Source organism: Oryx dammah, unplaced genomic scaffold, assembly GCF_014754425.2.
Source record: "Oryx dammah isolate SB20612 unplaced genomic scaffold, SCBI_Odam_1.1 HiC_scaffold_21, whole genome shotgun sequence".
Classification (NCBI taxonomy): domain Eukaryota; kingdom Metazoa; phylum Chordata; class Mammalia; order Artiodactyla; family Bovidae; genus Oryx; species Oryx dammah.
The window spans coordinates 73,635,561-73,657,227 of record NW_024070205.1 but is presented as its reverse complement, the minus strand read 5'-3'; the positions used below and the strand labels follow the sequence as shown (position 1 = coordinate 73,657,227).

Genomic DNA, 21,667 nt, shown 5'->3' with positions numbered 1-21,667 from the left:
ATGGAATTCTTAAGGCAAGAATACTGAAGTGGTTTGCCATTCCCTTTTCCTGTGGACAACGTTTTGTAAGAACTCTCCCTATGCCCTACACAGTATGGCTCATAGTTTTGAGTTAGACAAGGTTGTGGTCCATGTGAACAGCTTGGTTAGTTTTCTGTGGTTGTGGTTTTCATTCTCTCTGCCCTCTGAGGGATAAGGATAAGAGACTTATGGAAGCCCTCTGATGCGGGAGACTGACTGTGGGGGAAACTGGGTCTTGTTCTGGGTCTTGTTCTGATGGGTGGGGCCGTGCTCAGTAAATCTTTAATCCAATTATCTGTGCATGGGCGGGGCTGTGTTCCCTCCTTGTGGTTTGGCCTGTGCCTCCACCAGAGACTCCTGTCTGTATAACTCCACCAATAGAAGTGTTGACTACAAAAATGCTGGATCCAGCTATAACTTTGGGAGGTCTGTGTTTCCCTTTGTGTCAGTTAGTCCATGTTTGTTCTTTGCCTTGCACCTGTAACTGTTTCAGATTTGTTTGAAAAAGGAGATTTATAGATTTGATATTCAAATATACCATCATTCTGGAGTTGAAACTTGAACTGTCTTTCATATCTAGAAAAATTCTTTTCAACATACATTCTTAAGCATCAGGGTGTTACAGTTTTTTTCTCATCTCCTAAAATAAGACTTGTTTCTTTTTCATCATCATAATCACAATTATTTTAAGTCACAGGGACATATCTTGAAACAACTATCTCCTTTTATCTGGTACCCATCAGAAAGTATTTTCTAAATGCTTTTGGGGGCATATTACTCCATTAGGTTAATGGAAAAAATAATGAAGAATAAAAAACAATCCTATTTTCTCCTTGCTAGGACCTAAAAATTTAAAGACTAAAATAGGAATGTTAATTCATAAAAGTAATTTTGGAGGTTCTTTCATGAGATGAGCTCACAAGATCTGATATACTTGTTTCCTGTGATATCGCAGAAAAGTTATTATACCATTTTAGTTTTTATTTATGAGATTTTGTAAAGGTGGAACTCCAGGGTCTTTATGGAATTTTATTAAAAATTATTTTATCCAGTTCTTTTTCTGAAGTCTGTCATAAAATGTCTTTGAACTCCTGAGCTTGTTTCTCTGTATATGCATTCATACTGTAAGATACATTTTCTTTGACCCCCCCAAATATCTACATATTAGATTTAATTTTTAAAGGTCAAATTTGTCATTGTAACTGGTGACCATGCAGAAGCACAGTAGAGATTTTAGCCTCTCTTAGTTTTGATATTCCTGTGATCTTTGTCTCTAGGTCAGTGTAAATTCCTGCCAAGGTATCCTTTTGCTAAGCCTAAAATTCAGAGTGATCAGTTTGAGTTTGCTGTTGGCAAAACTTGGGAATATGAGTGCCTTCCTGGGTATTTCAAGAAGTCATTCATTGTCACCTGCCTAGAGACCTCCAAGTGGTCAAATGCTCAGCAATCCTGTAAACGTGAGTAATCTGTAATAGAAGAATCTTTGAGTCTGTAGCATGTCTCTATGGGCTAACCTGTAATTTTTGAGATAAAAGATAAGAAAATTAGTCAGTAATCTCAAATGAATGAGTTCCTAGGTTCTCCATGTTTTCTTTTACTCTTAAGGGTATTAGTTATTGGGTATTGAAGTTAAATCATCACAGCTGTCCAACTCTGTTTATCCTATAATCTCCACGACTTTGTTATATGGTCTCTGTACTGTGTTACAGTGATCTTAAAAGTTAGTATATTAGTATATACTAAAGAAAGAAAGAAAGTTGCTCAGTTGTGTCCGACTCTTTGCAACCCCATGGACTGTAGCCTACCAGGCTCTTCTGTCCATGGGATTTTCCAGGCAAGAATACTGGAGTGGGTTGCCATTTCCTTCTCCAGGAGATCTTCCTGACCCAGGGATTGAACCCGGGTCTCCCACATTGTAGGCAGATGCTTTACCATCTGAGCCACCAGGGAAGTCAGTATATATTAATATATATATATATATATATATATATATAATGTATAAACTAATTCTAACATTAGTTTCACCTCAGTCTTACCCAATTCAAGAAATATATTTGAGTAATCAAGAATATATTTGAGTAATCATAGGTATAAAGCATTAAGTAATCAAGAATATATGTGAGTAATAACTAGGTATAAAGCATTAAGCTAGATGGTGGGGTTGGGGAGATATATATAAATTAATCTGCTAGTCTCTGTCTTTGGGGAACTCCTATACTATTTGTAGAGACTGGCTTTTAAGCAAACAGTGTGCTATGGTATAATTTTTTATATTTATAGAGATAAAATTATATGACATCACAGAGAAGTAAATAAGTGCTATCTAGGAGAACAGGGACATCTGGGTATTACAGACAGAAAAAACAGCAGATGTCAACATATAAAGATATGGAAGAACATGATGTCTTTGAAAAATAGAAAATAGAAAAAAATATTGTGGTTGGAACACAAGGTTCATTATGAGAAATAGTAGATGATGAGGACTGGAACTTAACTGTGGTAGGCCATACATTTTTTTCCAATGAACATTGATAAGTGATTGTAAATTTTTTAATGTGGGAAGTGGCATGACCACATTTGTGATTCTGAATGATAATATGTGTAGTGGCATAAAATATGTACTGGACCAGTGGCAACCAATATTAGAAAGGTAAATTTTATTACTCAGTGATTTAATGAGAGATTTTAGTAGTAGCAAAATAATTGGTTTGGAGAGAGATTTCTGGAATCTAGTCATGAAAACTTGATGATCAATTGAATTAAGGACAGTTGGTAAATCATGAGCTACAGAAAGGAAATGATAACATTTTTTTTTTTTAAGCCACAAGACTTGGTAGATGTTGCCATTAACTGACAGAGTATAAAAGGGGGAAGTAGAGACTATAAATTACAGTACCTGGTGGCTCCGAGGGGTAAAGCATCTGCCTGCAATGCAGGAGAACTGGTTCGATCCCGGTGTCAGGATGATCCCCTGGAGAAGGAAATGGCAATCCACTCCAGTACTCTTGCCTGGAAAATCCCATGGACAGAGAAGCCTGGTAGACTACAGTCCATGGGATCACAAAGAGTCGGGACTCTGATGCTGGGAGGGATTGGGGGCAGGAGGAGAAGGGGGCGACAGAGGATGAGATGGGTGGATGGCATCACTGACTCAATGGACATGAGTTTAAGTGAACTCTGGGAGTTGGTGATGGACAGGGAGGCCTGGAGTGCTGCGATTCATGGGGTCGCAAAGAGTTGGACACGACTGAGCGACTGAACTGAACTGAGAGACTATAAATTATGGTTGACCACAAATAGTATTTTCATCCATGCTTAGAAATATAGACTACATGTTTTAAACAAATAGTGTTATGGAGGTGAAAGATAAAAGTTTTCTAAATGTCCAAAATTTCTTTGCATAAGCATGGGTAGGCTACTCAGCAAGTCCAGTCACATTGGAATTTAATAAAAGCAGAAAAAAATCCCCCAAATCCCAATCCCAATTTTTTTTTTTTCTGTTTTGTTCTCCCTTGTAGGTAAATCATGTACGGTTCCTAAAGAACTCCTCCATGGCTCTGTTCACATCCCTCAGGGTATCGTGTTTGGGGCAACAATTACATTTTCTTGTGACAAAGGGTGAGTTGGCAGGAGACATATACAGAGTACATGTATATTAGAACAGTAGTTTCAATGGAAATCATTTGTCTTCCAAAAAAAAAAAAAAAAAGATATGAGTAATTGCCACCCACCCTTGAAAATAGATAAATAAAAAGAGAATCACCTCTTTGATATGCTCCAGGGAGAACTGTTTAGGATGACCTACTAGAGAGGATCCTTAGAAGAGAAACAATTTGCACTACTCCTCTTCCGATTTTAAATCTTCAGTGTTAGTGACCAGGAGGTCAAATTTCATTTGTCTTTAGATTGTTGAATCTTATGTATGTGTCCATAGTCTTTCACCATGATATTCTATTCTTTGCCATTCTTTCAGTGGGAAAAGATCTAATCTTTTCTAAAATGTTCAGCTGGGAGATGATCACTCATCTCTTTATCTTTAGATATCGACTCATTGGTGACTCATCTGCTATGTGTAGTATCTTAGACAATACGGTAACCTGGGATAAGGAGCTACCCGTTTGTGAATGTGAGTAGAATTTTCCTTCTTGAGAGAAAGTGAGCATCTACACATCAAAATAACTACCCAGGAAGGTTACACTTGTTTTGAGCAGATCTGGACACAAATCTGTGATTTATTTTCTTCCATGCCCTTGATCCCACTACCCTTTCTTTTGCTTACTGTACCTTGATGGTAAGTTAGTTCACAGTGAATAACTGCTGAAGTCTAAAATATGCCACAAGACTCCACACTGCCAGCTTAAATCCATGCAGAATGTATCTCACTCTAAGTACCTTTTGTAAGAGTTTATCTGTACTCTGGGGGTGAGGACTGGTGACTAAGTCATATTTAGGGGGTTTTATTAGGCCAGTTCCATGTATCTTCCTACCTTGATACTTTCCATTTAGAACCATCTTTGAGATGAGCTTACAGAATTTCAGCAATATGGGTTAATTGTAGGTGAAGTGGAAATTTGTTTTGCAAGAGTTAAGACAAAATTCCCAGAAGATATAACATTTATTTTTTAATTTCTTTTCTTTTAATTTTAATTGGAGTCTAATCACTTTACAATATCGTGGTGGTTTTTGCCATCCATTGACATGAATAAGCCATAGGTATATATGTATTCCCCATCCTGAACCCTGTCCCACCTCCCTCCCCATCCTATCCCTCAGGGTCATCCCAGTGCACCAGCCCTGAGCACCCTGTCTCATGCATCGAACCTGGATTGGCAATGTGTTTCACATATGACAATATACATGTTTCAATGTTATTCTCTCAAATCATCCCACCCTCGCCTTCTCCCACAGATTTCAAAAGACTGTTCTATACATCTGTGTCTCTTTTGCTGTCCCACATATAGGGTCATCATTACCATCTTTCTAAATTTCATATATATGCATTAGTATACTGTATTGGTGTTTTTCTTTCTGGCTTACTTCACTCTGTATAATAGGCTCCAGTTTCATCCACCTCATTAGAACTGATTCAAATGTATTCTTTTTAATGGCCGAGTAATATTCCATTGTGTATATGTACCACAGCTTTCTTATCCATTCATCTGCCAATGGACATCTAGGTTGCTTCCATGTCCTGGCTATTATAAACAGTGCTGAGATGAACATTGAGGTACACATGTCTTTCAATTCTGCTTTCTTCCATGTGTATGCCCAGCAGTGGGATTGCTGGGTCATATAGCAGTTTTATTTCCAGTTTTTTAAGGAATCTCCACACTGTTCTCCATAGTGGCTGTACTAGTTTGCATTCCCACAAACAGTATATGAGGATTCCCTTTTCTCTGCACCCTCTTCAGCATTTATTGTTTGTAGACTGTTTGATAGCAGCTATTCTGACTGGTGTGAAATGGTACCTCATTGTGGCTTTGATTTGCATTTCTCTGATAATGAGTGATGTTGAGCATATTTTCATGTGTTTGTTACAGAATATATAACATTTAAATGCCTTCTCTCTTTTCCTACCTACCACACCGCCAAAGCTATTCCTTGTGAGCCACCCCCAGCCATCCCTAATGGAGACTTTCACAGCAGCAATAGAGAATACTTTTACTATGGAATGGTGGTTACTTATCAGTGCCATGTTGGACAGAATGGGAAAAAGCTGTTTGACCTCTTGGGTGAGAAGTCAATATATTGCACCAGCAAAGACAATCAAGTTGGCATCTGGAACAGCCCTCCCCCTCAGTGTATTCCTGTAGTCAAATGCCCAATTCCAGAAGTTGAAAATGGAGCTGTGGAATCTGGATTTAGGCATTCATTTTCCTTAAATGATTCTGTGATGTTTAAGTGTAAGCCTGGCTTTACCATGAAAGGCAGCAACACAGTATGGTGTCAACCAAACAGCAAATGGAATCCTCCACTGCCAAAGTGCTTCAAGGGTGAGTTGGGTTGCAACTTTGGGAATCTAGAAATAAAATGAGATTTGGGGAGAGATAGATGTAGGATACCTATGAGAAGAGGATGATAAAGGCAGTGTATGTTGTTGGATATCCTGGTTAAAGAATTTAAAAGTAGCTAGGCAAAGATTCATAAATTTTCTAAAATATATTTATTACAATACTACATATATATAGGTATACAACAGCTTTTTTACTATGCTTGGTAAAGGCTTGAGAAAGAACAGCAGCAATAATAACAAAAAAGAGATGGAGAAATTGAAAAACATAAACTAAGTGAAATGGGAGCACTGTATATGAAATAGAAAAGGTGCAACGAACTAGATAAAAGTAAGAGATCATCATTTAGTCCAGTTGTTTTTAAACATATCTGCTCATTAGAAACACAATAAATAAATTTATATTAAAAAAGAAAGAAAGAAACACACCTGGAGCTCTGGAGAAAAAAGTAGCAATACCTGGACATTTTTATTTTTCAAAAAAAAAAAATATCCAAAGTAATTCTGCTATGTATCTGGATTTTAAAAAGTGAATTCAAGTTTTTCTATTAAATAGTACTTTTAGTGATATAGAATTCTGTTATTTTCTGTTGACCAATCATGATACAGTGGTGTTAAGTGAATAATAGTTGCATAATCACAATAGTAAAAGATGTTTATCAGTTTTCACAATCAATAGCTAGACAAAAATTAAAAGATAATTATAATTTTATAATGGAAACATGATTAACCTAACAATATAAAATAATTACATATGATTTGGGGGGTTAAATAGGGTGATGTGGTAAGTGGGAAAAAATAGAATTTAAAGTAAACTTTGAAAGTAGTATCTAAATGTTGAAGAGATGAGAAATTTACTATATTCTTGGACAGAGCTAGATATACATTAATTTAGGGGTGTTGGAGAAGACTCCTGAGAGTCCCTTGGACTGCAAAGAGATCCAACCAGTCCATTTTAAAGGAGATCAGCCCTAGGTGTTCTTTGAAAGGAATGATGCTAAAGCTGAAACTTCAGTACTTTGGCCACCTCATGCGAAGAGTTGACTCATTGGAAAGACTCTGATGCTGGGAGGGATTGGGGGCAGGAGGAGGAGGGGATAACGGAGGATGAGATGGCTGGATGGCATCACCAACTCGATGGAACTCACGTTTGAGTGCACTCCGGGAGTTGGTGATGGACAGGGAGGCCTGGCATGCTGAGATTCATGGGGTCACAAAGAGTCGGACACGACTGAGCGACTGAGATGAACTGAACTGAACTGAGGGGAAATCAGAAGACGCTAAAAAAAAAAAAAAAAAGAAGAAAAGAAAGAAAGGAAAAAAAGCAGATAGTACCAGAGCCAATGATCAAAGATTTTTATATGATTAAAATTGTATGTAGTTAGATTTTATTTAGATGAGGATAAAATAAACTCTTAATCCCATTAGCCAGGCCAGTGGGGAAAATTGACTGATCAGAATTTGATTCAAATTACTATAAACTTTATACATTCTCCTATTGAAAAATGTAGCCTTTATGGAATAAGGTTAGAATTAAGATTGAGTCACTTCTCCCATTTCCCCTCTTTCCCCTACTTTTATTGAGAAATGCCCAACTCACTAGAAACCTGGCACCACTGGGAGTTCCTTCCCCAAGACTTAGACGCTTCATCAGTGGTGTGGGGACCAGGAAGAAAGGGGAGATTTCGGTGGTTAAAAAAAAAAAAAAGGCATTATAATAGTTTGATTCCCTTGGCTACAGTATTAGTGAGAGGACATCCATTTAAATAAAACAGGGAAATGATGAGGAGGGCTCATATTTCCTGGCATAGGTCGCGATACGGAGGAGATAGATACAAAGTTAATCATGTCTAAAATATGTAGCATATAGCAGCCCCACTCTGTCTCACCCAAAAGAGTGTCTGCCTTACACTTAGGAGGGCTGACATGACCACCTTCATCCATTTCCTACCAACCCTAAATTGGCTTAGGCTGTAGAGAAGAAAGTTCTTATTTTAGAAATAACAGGCCTCTGGTCCTGTTCTCTTCTTAGGGTGTCTACCACCTCCACATACCCACCATGGTAATTATAACCAATTGGATGAGGAATTCTTTGCAGTTGGACAGGAAGTGTTCTACAGCTGTGAGCCTGGCTACACTCTCATTGGAACTAACCCTATACAGTGTACATCCTTGGGAACGTGGAGCCATCTAGCACCCAAATGTGAAGGTGCATAAAGGTCTATTTCATCTCAAGGAAACTCAGTTGTTTCCTGACTCTTCATGTGCCAGCCTTGTTTCTTTTTTCCTAGTGAAATCATGTGATGACATTCCAAACCAACTTCTCAATGGTCGTGTGGTAGCTCCTCCTAATCTCCAGCTTGGGGCAGAGGTTTCATTTGTTTGTGATAAAGGGTGAGTGCAAAGTGATCCATAGCTAGTCATTGCAAAGTGTGATCTTTAAAGACAGTTACATTTCTTTGCCTCCGATTTTCTCTTTCCTTTTCTTTACCTTTTATGATTAAGAATTCTGTTATTAAAAGAATCCCATTTATTTTCTCCAAATGTGTGCATGGTCAGCCAAAGTTGGGAATTGTCCTCTCATCATTTGCAAAAGCAAAGATTAGGCTCAGAAGTTAAGGTTTCTTTTATGGAGACTGAATGGATGTTGAGGGTTCAGTAAGAGGGGCTCTTTGAAGTGAGCTTAGGAAACAAAGTCTTTGATGTTTTCTTCACTAGGAACTAAGGTTGTTTCCTTCTAATGGTCAAGAAAATCTTAACATTTGGATGCTGAAGATTAAAGCAAGAACTCAAGAAAAGAACAGACCATGAGGACTGTTTGCGCTGTGTTTTTAGCTGGTCTGAAGTCATCACATAACTTAGCTAATTCGCAATCTTGGACTTTTTCCTTAAGGAAAATTCTTAAGAAAATAGACCCCATACTACACTCTTGAACGAAGTGTTTAGTTTCCATGTAACAGAGAATTGGTTTGTTCTGGTGATAATTTGCTGCCCCTTATTGTTTAAGGTACCGGTTAAATGGCCAGTCTTCTAGTCAGTGTGTCTCAGAAGGAATGAAAGTACTATGGAGTAATAAGTTTCCTGTCTGTGAACGTGAGTAGAAAGCAAAAATAATCAAGTATGGATTGTGCCTCTTGATTTTTGGTGTGTTCTCATGCATTTATCAATTATAAAATCTATCAACATGTATGCTTTGAACATATGTATGCCACTCTTCTGTATGTTTTAGAATGCAGGCCAAAACTAACTTTATTCAATTGACTACAAATGGTGTTGAGTATTCTATGTGTATAAGGATAAAGGCTCTCAAAAGTTACTCCAGCTGAAAATGAATAGCACTGTTGCACTGACATGGTTATGCCACTTCCTCATGTGATGAGCAAATCTTGGAGCTAAATGGAAATCAACCAGAAGTTTCAGAGGTTGGCAGTTTTTCCTTTATTCTGAGACTCACTCAGGAAAAGTGTACATATATTAACACAGCTATAAACAATTAATATTCTTCATGCCCACTAGGACAAGTAAATAAAAGATATTATTTGAAACCATTTTCTGTGGCTTCTTCAAAGGAGACAAGCATTAAAAGAAGACAATTGACTTGCAGTGAGGATGCAGTATCTTTTGTAACAGGACAGAATGTGGCCTCTATACTTATAGCCCCAGTTGTGTTTGAAATAGGTGTTGCATAATTAACATGTTCCAGGTATTGTACTTATCCTTTTCAGCTACTTTCTTACTAGATTAGGAAACTGAGGCTTAAAAAGGGTGAGACTTGCCTAAGGTCACGCAGCTATTGAATGACTGTGGGGATTTGAAACCAGGCCTATTGAGCCCAAATTGTATACATGTAATTAGTATGTCATTAGCATTATTTTCGTGTACTATTTACCTTTTGTTTCATCATTAAAGTTGATTAGACACAGAACTATTCAATAAATTCTGTTTCATTGTTATTGTTTGGTCCTAATTGCTTTTTTTTTTTTTGCTGAAGATCAAGAGAAAGGTAAGAATTTAGCAGCTTAGGGACAGCTCTTACCGAGTTGTTAGAATGAGTATGAATAAGAAATAAATTATACAAATTTCTAATCTATTTCTGAAACAGTGACATGACCTATATTTGGATCTTTTATCTAAATTTGAATCTTATTTTCATGATCAGTGTGACCACATATTTTCTTTCCTACTTTGCAGGGATTTTTTGTGACCCCCCTCCTTCTATCAAAAATGGACGCAGTAGTTATCATTCTGGTCCTGTAGCTCTTAATGCTGTGGTGACCTACACATGTTTCATTGCCTTCCGCCTCATTGGAGAAAGACGTCTTTTTTGTATAAGTAAAGACAATGTGAATGGAATCTGGGATAAAGCTCCTCCTATCTGTGAATATTACAATAGAAATTCTGTCTGCTCTGAACCCATAGTACCAGGGGGATACCGAACTAAAACATCTAGACCACCATTCAGACATGGTGATGCTGTGACATTTTCCTGTAATGCCAATTTCACCATGAAAGGAAACAAAACTGTTTGGTGCCAAGCAAATAGAAAGTGGGGTCCGACAGCATTACCAACCTGTGAGAGTGGTGAGTAGAATGAAAATAAAATTGAACCAGGAGCTTGGAACTTTGCATTTATGTGCAGGTTAAGTTTGGGATCATTCTGGAGGAAGAACAGTGTGAATGTGTAAATGGTAAGGGTGGAGGGAGGAAGCAAAGAAAGGGTGAAAATGAGAGTTTCCTGTTTTTTTTTTTCTTAGTTGTAGAGGGATATAAATTTTTATTCATCAATAGAGCAAATAATTTTTAAATATAATGGGAAAGTCTAACTGAACACACCTAATAATTGAATGGAATGTCTCACAACGATGGAGGCCAGAGTTAGTCTGGACTGTGGGAAGTGGATAGTTTAAACTGTCTATCTAGGGTATTGTCAAATGAAAAGAAAGGTGGGCTCTTAGAGCAAAAACACACCAAATGGATTTAAAATTTATCTATAAGAGCTGTTAATGTAGTATGGCAGAAATGATTTGCCATTCCCTTTGACCCCTATAAATACTTTCTGAGTGATCCACACTATCTTCCAAACTCATCTCCTAAGCCATAACATTTGAAATCAAGTTACTTTGAAAATGGACATGAGTTTGAGCAAACTCCAGGAGATAGTGAAGGACAGGGAAGTCTGGTATGCTGCAGTCCATTGGGCTGTAAAGAGTTGGACATGACTTAGCGACTGAACAACAACTTTGAGAATAGGAACTACTGTAAGCTCTTCCTTTTCTTCTTATTTTGTTTGACTTATGTTGCTTGAACTCTAAATCTGAATTTCAGTTACGTAATTATGGGATCTGGCAATATTTGACAAAAATTGTACTATCAAAATAATCAAAATATGATTCTATCTATAAAATCTTGGAGGCATTCTGAAGATAGTCACAAATGAGGTGACCATGGAAAACAATTGTGTGTGTTTGATAGTCACTCAATCATGTCTGACTCTTTGAGACCCAAAGATTGGAGTCTGCTAGGCTCTTCTGTTCATGGAATTCTCCAGACAAGAATACTAGAATGAGTTTCCATTCCATTCTCCATGGGATCTTCCTGACCTAGGGATGGAACCCAAGTTTCCTGCATTGCAAGCAGATTCTTTACCATCTGAGCCATTAGGGAAGCCTGAAAAACAATTAAGTCTTTATAAAAACTTAGATAGGCCTCTATGTATTGACATGGAAATATATAGATTATTAAACAAATAAAGCAAGGCATTGAATAATATGTATTGAGCATCACAGACAACAAAAATGTATGTATATATATTACATATAGGATAAAAACAAAGTATATTACTGATATCTGGCAGGATAATCTTATAAATAATAGCATACTACTTTTGGAGCATAGCATAGGCTTAAGGGTGGAATGGGAGTATGAGTGAAAAATGGACTTTATTTTTTTGGTAATTGAAGGTTTTCACATGGCAAATATAATTCATAAAGTTTATAACTAAAAGATAATGTACTATTTGTAATATAAAATGGATATAATTAAACCACACCTGTTTAATCTTTAAAAGACTGAGTTGAATATTAATAATGACTGTTTGCCATAGATCATGTATCATTTATTTGGATGTATGTACTAAATCAAAATACAGACTGTGAAGGAACTGTTATCTGATGACCTTTTTCCTAATGTGTGTATAAAGATATCCCCCTGGAATGTCCATCACTTCCCACAATTGCCAATGGGCATCACACAGGGGAGAGTGTTGCCTCCTTTGCTCCAGGACTGACTGTGACCTACAGTTGTGAACCTGGTTATTTACTTCTTGGAGAAAACACCATTCACTGTTTGTCTTCGGGAGACTGGAGTGCTGTTGCTCCCACGTGTAAAGGTACTCTAAATTGAGAATCATCTGTGTTAAGAATTTTGGCTAGCTCTGTGTAATATACTGTTGGTAGCTTGATAGGGATTGCATTGAATCTATAAATTGCTTTGGGTAGTATACTCATTTTCACTATATTGATTCTTCTGATCCATGAACATGGTATATTTCTCCATCTATTAGTGTCCTCTTTGATTTCCTTCACCAGTGTTTTATAGTTTTCTATATATAGGTCTTAAGTTTCTTTAGGTAGATATATTTCTAAGCCAGAAAGAAAAACACCAATACAATATACTAACACATATATATGGAATTTAGAAAGATGGTAATGATAACCCTGTATGCAAGACAGCAAAAGAGACACAGATGTATGGAACAATCTTTTGGACTCTGTGGGAGAGGGAGAAGGTGGGATGATTTGGGAGAATGGCGTTGAAAAATGTATAATATCATATATGAAACGAATCGCCAGTCCAGGTTCGGTGCATGATACTGGATGGTTGGGGCTGGTGCACTGAGACAACCCAGAGGGATGGTATGGGGAGGGAGGAGGGAGAGGGGTTCAGGATGGGGAACATGTGTATACCTGTGGCAGATTTATGTTGATATATGGCAAAATCAATACAGTATTGTAAATAATTAACCTCCAATTAAAACAAATAAATTTATATTTTAAAAATTTGGGCTATTATGTTACTAGCCATATTTTTCTTATCTTTGGCTTGCTTTCTTAGAGGCACAGTGTGAACCTCCACGACCATTTCTCAATGGGCAGATAAAGAGGCCCACTAGTTTTGGGGTTGGTGCAACTCTGGACTTTTCCTGTAATGAAGGGTGAGTGTCCAGAGGCTCAATGGGATTTCATTCATTTGACTTATGTGTGCATGGTGTGAACTGTGAAACTATGAGGGTCGATGGACAGCTTGAGGTTGTGAGATAATGCTGATAAAAAGAAGTAAGTGCCCACAAATTAAGTGAATTTATCTTGGATTTTTATTAGAGGCTTTCATTCTGCCTAATCATTCTGAATGACCTCCCTTTGTCTCCAGGTATCGGTTACAAGGACCACTTTCTAGTCAGTGTGTAATTGTTGAACAGCGTGCTTTTTGGACCAAGATGCCAGCATGTGAAGGTAAGTTAGGCAACTGTAGTTTGTAACTTGCTCCTTGGCCAGAGGTTCAGCAAGACACTGCATTTTCAGCTTAACTGAAAGTTTTTTGTCCAGTTGTTACTATACAGGATCTTACAGAATCTTTTTATACTGTTCATGGGGTTCTCAAGGTAGGAGTACTGAAGTAGTTTGCCATTTCCTTCTCCAGTGGATCACATTTTTTCAGAACTCTCCATCATGACCATCCATCTTGGGTGGCCCTGAACAGCATGGCTCAAAGTTTCACTGACTTGCACAAGCTGTGAAGAGATCTTTAGATTTTAAGGGATATATTCTTCACTGAAGCATCTTTGTATTATCTCTTTATCCTTTGCTTACTCAGGTAAAATAATGTTCCTGAGCATTTCTTTCTCTGAAAGCTATGTACAGTTGCCATCCAGGCCATGCACATGAGATTATATACTTGGTAAAATAAATAAAAGGATCAGCAAAGTAGATATATTCAGGAACAAAATTTTAGATCATACTGTCTGAATTATTTTGCTATAGCTTTGGCAGATTCATTACAGATTCAAACACTATTTTCCTTGAACCCAGGATGTGAAAGTGGCATCTAGAAACACCAGAGACATTCTTTGTTGATAGTACAGCTGTAATCTTGTCAACTCTTTCTCTAATTTTCTAGAAATTCTTTGTCCATCACCTCCTTCTATACTCAATGGAAGACATACAGGCACCTCTTCAGTGATCTTTCGATATGGAAGGACAGTCAGTTACACTTGTGACCCGGGCCCAGAGAAAGGAGTGAACTTCATCCTCGTTGGGGAGAGAACTATCCGTTGTACCACCGATAGTCAGAAGACTGGGACCTGGAGTGGACCTGCCCCACGCTGTGAACTTTCTGTTTCTGAGGTTCGGTGTCCACCTCCTCAGATCCCAAGAGGCCAAATATCATCTGGGCAGAGAGATCAATATTCCTATAATGACACTGTGGTATTTGCTTGCATATCTGGCTTTACCATGAAGGGTAGCAGGGCAGTCCGATGTAATGCCCAAGGCACATGGGAACCGTCAGTACCAGTCTGTGAAAAGGGTGGGTATTCCAATGTTCAGAATAAATGCTACTGATTCCTTCTTTAGAAACATTAGAGAAGGTGTTATGGACTTCAGCAGGACCTTTTCCAGCTTCCAGTCCCCTCAATTTTACCAAGAATCAGTTCAGTTCAATCACTCAGTCATGTCTGACTCTGTGACCCCCATGGACTGCATCACACCAGGCTTCCCTGTCCATCACCAACTGGAAGAGCTTGCTTGAACTTATGTCCATCGAGTCGGTGATGACATCCATCCATTTCATCCTCTGTCAACCCCTTCTCCTCCTGTCTTCAATCTTTCCCAGCATCAGGGTCTTTTCCAATGAGTTAGCTGTTCTCATCAGGTGGCCAAAGTATTGGAGCTTCAGTATCAGTCCTTCCAATGAACATTCAGGGCTGATTTGCTTTAAGATTGACTGGTTGGATCTCCTTGCAGTCCAAGGGATTCTCAAGAATCTTCTCCAACACCACAGTCCAAAAGCATAAATTCCTTGGCGCTCTGCTTTCTTTATGGTCTGACTCTCACATCCATACTTGACTACTGGAAAAACCATAGCTTTGACTATACAGACCTTTGTCAGCAAAGTAATGTCTCTGCTTTTTAATATGCTGTCTAGGTTGGTCATAGGTTTTATTTCAAGAAGCAAGTGCCTTTTAATTACATGGCTTCAGTCACCATCTGCAGCAATTTTGGAGTCCAAGAAAATAAAGTCTGTCACTGTTTCCATTGTTTCCCCATCCTGGGATTGAGATCTTCCCACCTTGCAGGCAGATTCTTTACCATCTGAACCACCAGGGAAGCCCAAGAATACTAGAGTGGGTAGCCCATCCCTTCTTCAGGGGATCTTCCCAACCCAGAGATTGAACCAGGTTCTCCTGCATTTGCAGGTGGATTCTTTACCAGCTGAGCTATCAGGGAAGCCCACCCATATCAAATATAGTGAATATAAGTTATACAGAAGACTTTTAAAACACTGTCTGCCATTCATTTTGTGGAAGTATCTTTGGCGGAAAAACATTAGTGATCACTAAATTGTCCATTTCTTTAAAGGAAAAAAAAAGGGAGAAAATGTTTGCTTGTCTTAACAGTGATTTCTGAAAAGAGACTTCAGCAAAATCCCACCCTAGAGATAGATCAGAATCTCCCATTAGAAGCATACAAGAGGATTCCTTAAGACAGGAAGAGACAGCAAATGAGTTGGAGCACTCAGTTGGAATGGAAAACAATCTACAGCAGTCTAAATGCAGAAAGAAAAAAAAGATAACCACTGATCTAAAGTTACCCAAAACCGGGCTGCAAGATTGCAGCTGTACTGTACAACTGACACCAGAATGGAATTGGAGCATTGATATCAATATCTTTGGCTCAGTTTTTTCTGTTGTTTACATAAGAAAAATTCTCTGCCTTCCTTTTAGATTGTCAAGCTCCTCCTAAAATCCTCAATGGGCAAAAGGAAGATAGACACAGGGTTCGCTTTGACCCTGGGACATCCATAAAATACAGCTGTGACCCTGGCTATGTGCTGGTGGGAGAAGAATCCATACGTTGTACCCCTGATGGAGTGTGGATACCCACTGCTCCCACATGCAAAGGTGCTAGGCTCTGAATTTTGATTTTTTATTTTTTTTTGGTTTTGAGATGGCCTTCAGTTGATTTCTCATCTTCCATTTTTTCCTTAGTGGCAGAATGTGAACCTGTTGGAAAGCAAGTCTTTAAAAAACCCAAGAACCAATTTATTAGACCAGATGTTAACTCTTCTTGTGATGAAGGGTAAGTGAGGATTATCTCAGACTACACTAGGTACACTGTAAGCCTTGTGTTAAGAGTTTACCTCAAAGACCTTCTTCATGGGCTTGTGGATGTGCTGATCACTCTGTTTTTCCATTAATGGAAACTATGCTCTTCAGTAGATGGGTTGTGTTCATGGTGGCTATATTTTTGTTCCTATAGTTGCCTGTCCTGAGAGTAATATGTGCTATTGAGCCAATAGCTCTTGCTTAGGCTAATAGTCCACAGATGACAAAATGTCTTGACTCTTTGTCCCTAGGTACCGACTGGGTGAAAGTGTTTATCAGCAGTGTCAAGGCACATTTCCTTGGTTTATGGAAATTCGTCTTTGTAAAGGTGAGTAGAAAAATAACAGAGGATCTAGAATAATGTGAGATCAATGAATATGAATAACAGAGGATCTAGCTTCCTGTGAGGTTTCTGTTTTAGGCATGTTATGGGATTACAAATATTAGATTCCATTCTTTTCTCTCTGTCAATAGTTATAGTTACACAGTTTTGCTTTCTGTTGCCTCCTCTTTTTACTCAAAGAATAGCAATCACTTAATGTGAATGCATTTAGTTACTGATTCTCTTATGTGATTTGGGAGAATAAGAGTAATGAGGTCAGTAAGTATATGAACCACCATCCTTAATTCTGGGTATACTAGCTTAGTGGAGAGAAAGAGGATGGAAATGGGATCTGAACTCAGATTCTATTTCTACTTATTGACCTGGGGCAATTTATGTAACTTCTCTGAACTCATGCCTCTTATCTGTAATGTTGCCATAAGATTGCAAACCTCAAAGTTGTTATAATTAAATGCTACTATCCCTACATTAAGGATGAGAACATTGCCTATCAAAAAGTAGACGTTCAATAAACAACAAAAATTCTTGGCTAACCTACCATACCATTGCAACACAAAGATATACCATCTCAAAAAACCTTAATTCTATTCCACTGTGCTGTTTATTGACCTATTCAGTTCAGTTCAGTACTAAGTTGTATCCGACTCTGCGACTCCATGGACTACAGCATGCCTAGCTTCCCTGTCCATCTCCAACTCCCGGAGTTTGCTCAAACACATATCCATCACATAGGTGATACCAACCAACCATCTCATCCTCTGGTGTCCCCTTCTCCTTCTGACTTCAGTCCTTCCAGCATTAGGGTCTTTTCCAATAAGTCAGTTCTTTGCATCAGGTGCCCAAAGTATGAATATTCAAGACTGATTTCCTTTAGGAATGACTGATTTGATCTCTTTGCAGTCTAAAGGACTCAAAAGAGTCTTTTCCAACACCACAGTTCAAAAGCATCAATTCTTGGATGCTCAGCTTTCTTTATGCTCCAACTCTCACATCCACACATAACTACTGGAAAAACTATAGCTTTGACTCGCTCTCTCTCTCTTTAGTCGCCCAGTCATGTCCGATCTTGTGACCACATGGACTGCAGCCTGCCAGGCTCCTCTGTCCATGGGATTTTCCAGGCAAGAATACTGGAGTGGGTTGCCATTTCATTCTCCAGGGTATCTTCCTGACCCAGGTATTGAACCTGGGTCTTCTGCATTGCAGACAGATTCTTTACCAACTGAGCTATGAGGGAAGCACTCATAGCCCTCTAGCTTTGACTAGAAGGACTTTTTTGGCAAAGTAATGTTTCTGCTTTTTTAATATGCTGTCTAGGTTGGTCATAATTTTTCTTCCAAGGAACAAGTGTATTTTAATTTCATGGCTGTTGTTACCATCTTCAGTGATTTTGGAGCCCAGGAAAATAAAGTCTCTCCCTGCATTGTTTCTCCATTTGTTTGCCATGAAGTGATGGGACCAGATGCCATGATTTTCATTTTTTGAATGTTGAGTTTTAGGCCAGCGTTTTCACTCTCTTCTTTCACTTTCATCAAGAGGCTCTTTACTTCCTCTTCACTTTCTGTCATAAGGGTGATGTCATCTGCTTATCTTAGGTTATTGATATTTCCCCTGGCAATCTTGATTCCAACTTGTGTTTATTCCAGCCCAGCGTTTCTCATGATGTACTCTGCATATAAGTTAAATAAGCAGGGTGACAATATATAGACTTTATGTACTCCTTTCCCAATTTGGAACCAGTACATTGTTCCATATCTGGTTCTAACTGTTACTTCTTGACCTGCATACAAATTTCTCAGGAGACAGGTAAGGTTGTCTGGGGTTCCCATCTCTTTAAGAATTTTCCACAGTTTGTTGTGATCTACATAGTCAAAGGCTTTGGCATAGTCAATAAAGCAGAAGTAGATGTTCTTCTGGAACTCTCTTGTTTTTCTACAGTCCAACGGATTTTGGCAATTCGATCTCTGGTTCCTCTGCCTTTTCTAAATCCAGCTTGAACACCTGGAAGTTCTTGGTTCAGTACTGTTGAAGCTTAGCGTGGAGAATTTTGAGTATTACTTTACTAGCGGGTGAACATTTGTGTGGTAGTGTGAACCTACTTTGACATTGCCTTTCTTTGGGATTGGAATGAAAAGTGACTTTTTCCATTCTTGAGGTCACTGCTGAGTTTTCCAAATTTGCTGGAATATTGAGTGCCACACTTTCATAGCACCATCTTTTAGGATCTGAAATAGCTCAGCTGGAATTCCATCATCTTCACTAGCTTTGTTTGCAGTGATGCTTCCTAATGCCCACTTGAATTTGCACTCTAGGATGTCTGACTACAGGTGAGTGATCACAGGATCATCATTGTCTGAGTCTTTAAGATCTTTTTTGTATAACTTTTCTGTGTATTCTTGCCACCTCTTCTTAATATCTTCTCCATTTGTTAGGTCTGTACAACTTCTGTCCTTTATTGTGCCCATCTTTGCAGGATATGTTCCCTTGGTATCTTAAATGTTCTTGAAGAGATCTCTAGTTTTCTCCCATTCCATTGTTTTCCTCTATTTCTTTGCAATGATCACTAAAAAAGGCTTTCTTATCTCTTTTTGCTATTCTTTGGAACTCTGCATTCAGATGGGTATATCTTTCTTTATCTCCTTTGCCTTTCGCTTCTCTTCTTTTCTTAGCTATTTGTAAGGCCTCCTCAGGAAACCATTTTGACTTTTTGCATTTCTTTTTCTTTCAGATGGTCTTAATCACTGCCTCCTGTACAACATCATGAGCTTCTGTCTATAGTTCTTCAGGCACTCTGTCTATCAGATCTAATCACTTGAATCTATTTGTCACTTCCACTGTATAATCAGAAGAGATTTAATTTTGGTCTTACCTGAAGGTCTAGTGGTTTTCTCTACTTTCTTCAATTTAAGTCCAAATTTTGCAAGAAGGAATTCATGATCTGAGCCACAGTCAGCTCCCAGTCATGTTTTTGCTGATTGTATAGAGCTTTTCCATCTTCTCCTGGAAAGAATACAATCAGTCTGATTTTGGTATTGACCATCTGGTGACGTCCATGTATAGAGTCATCTCTTGTGTGGTTGGAAAAGGATATTTGCTATGACCAGTTCATTCTCTTGGCAAAACTCTGTTAGCATTTGCCTTGCTTTGTTTTGTACTCTAAGGCCAAACTTTCCTGTTGTTCCAGGTATCTCTTGACTTCATACTTTTGTATTCCAATCCCCTGTGATGAAAAGAATATCTTTTTTGGTGTTAGTTCTAGAGGGTCTTGCAGGTCATCCTAGAACCATTCAGCTTCAACTTCTTCGGCATTAGTGGTTGGTGTATAGACTTGGATTACTGTGATATTGAATTGTTTGCCTTGGAAATGGAGAGAGATCATTCTGTCATTTTTGAGATTGCACCCAAGTACTGCATTTTAGACTGTTTTGTAGACTTTGAGGGCAACTCCATTTCTTTTAAGGGATTCTTGTCCACAGTAATAGATATATTGGTCATCTGGACTAAATTCTCCCATTCCAGTCCATTTTAGTTCACTGATTCCTAAATAGTTGATGTTCACTCTTGTCATCTCGTTTGACCATTTCCAATTTACCTTGATTTGTGGACCTAACATTCCAGGTTGGTATGCAATATTGTTCTTTACAGCATCAGACTTTACTTCCATCATCGGTCACATCCCCAACTGGGCATTGTTTTCACTTTGGCTCTGTCTCTTCATTCTTTCTTTCTTTTCTTTCTTTCTTTCTTTCTTTTTTTTTGTTTCTGTGAAGTCTGGAGTTTTATTTTATTTTATTTTTTTTACTTTACAATTCTTCTCCAGTAGCATATTGGGCACCTACCAACTTGAGGAGGTCAAGTGTCATATCTTTTTGCCTTTTCACACTGTTCATGGGGTTCTCAAAGAAAGAATACTGAAGTGATTTGCCATTTCCTTCTCAAGTGGAACACATTATGTCATAACTCGCCACCATGACCCATCTGTCCTGGGTGGCCCACCTGGCATGGCTCATAGTTTCATTGAGTTAGACAGGTTATGGTCCCTGTGATCAGTTTGGTTAGTTTTCTGTGATTGTGATTTTCATTCTGTCTGCCTATTGACCTATTGGTTGTTATAAAAAGAATCCTTTTCTTAATAATTTGCTATCTGACTTTAGTCACAATATGATATTTATATACATCTTTTAACACATTGCAAAGATTTTTTTCAATGAAATCTTTTAAATTGAATTTTACATACATTGATGAGTTTTGACACAAAACATAATCATATCTCACCCATATTCTCTAGGAAACCTGATAAAAGATTTATAATCAGCTTCATTTCTTTTCCTTGGTGTTTAATATTGAAACAGAATTGTAGCATAAGTTTTCCTCCCTCCAGATATCACCTGCCCACCACCTCCTGTTATCTACAATGGAGTACACACAGGCAGTTCTTCAGAAGATGTCTTGTATGGAACTACAGTCACTTACACATGTTACCCTGGGCCAGAGAGAGGAGTGAAGTACAACCTCATTGGGGAGAGCACAATTCGTTGTATAAGCAATGATCAAGGGACAGGCATCTGGAGTGGCCCTGCTCCTCTTTGTAAACTCTCCCTGCCTGCTGTTCAGTGCTCACATGTCAATGTTGCAAATGGATACAAGATATCTGGAAAGGAAGCTCCATATTTCTACAATGACAGTGTGATATTCAAGTGTGATGATGGATTTATTTTGAGGGGCAGCAGTCAGGTTCGTTGCAAAGCCAATAACACCTGGGATCCTGAAATACCAGTTTGTGAAAAAGGTAAAAATCAAGTGGAGAGAAAACAGAGGTATTTATTTGTTTATTCTTGTTTGTTACCTCCCACCCAAAGCTAGAGTTGTGGGAAAAAGCAAAGGGGCATAGATTACCATCCTATTCTGTATT

The 21,667-nt window shown here is 38.3% G+C and overlaps 1 protein-coding gene across 3 annotated transcripts in view; it reads left to right on the top strand.

Moving 5' to 3' along the window:
* Nucleotides 1–21,667, top strand: part of CR2 (complement C3d receptor 2) — a 47,546-nt gene that overhangs the window by 9,914 nt on the left and 15,965 nt on the right. For 2 of the 3 annotated variants that reach the window (XM_040262908.1, XM_040262907.1), the window contains exons 2-10: nt 10,223–10,612; nt 12,231–12,419; nt 13,145–13,244; nt 13,460–13,542; nt 14,207–14,614; nt 16,032–16,208; nt 16,296–16,386; nt 16,664–16,740; nt 21,137–21,544. In XM_040262908.1, coding sequence (XP_040118842.1) covers nt 10,223–10,612; nt 12,231–12,419; nt 13,145–13,244; nt 13,460–13,542; nt 14,207–14,614; nt 16,032–16,208; nt 16,296–16,386; nt 16,664–16,740; nt 21,137–21,544 — 1,923 coding nt within the window. Of the gene's footprint in view, nt 1–1,298; nt 1,479–3,539; nt 3,640–4,061; nt 4,148–5,615; nt 6,015–8,063; nt 8,241–8,322; nt 8,426–9,038; nt 9,125–10,222; nt 10,613–12,230; nt 12,420–13,144; nt 13,245–13,459; nt 13,543–14,206; nt 14,615–16,031; nt 16,209–16,295; nt 16,387–16,663; nt 16,741–21,136; nt 21,545–21,667 lie in introns of all 3 variants that reach the window. The other variant, XM_040262909.1, reaches the window with a different exon arrangement.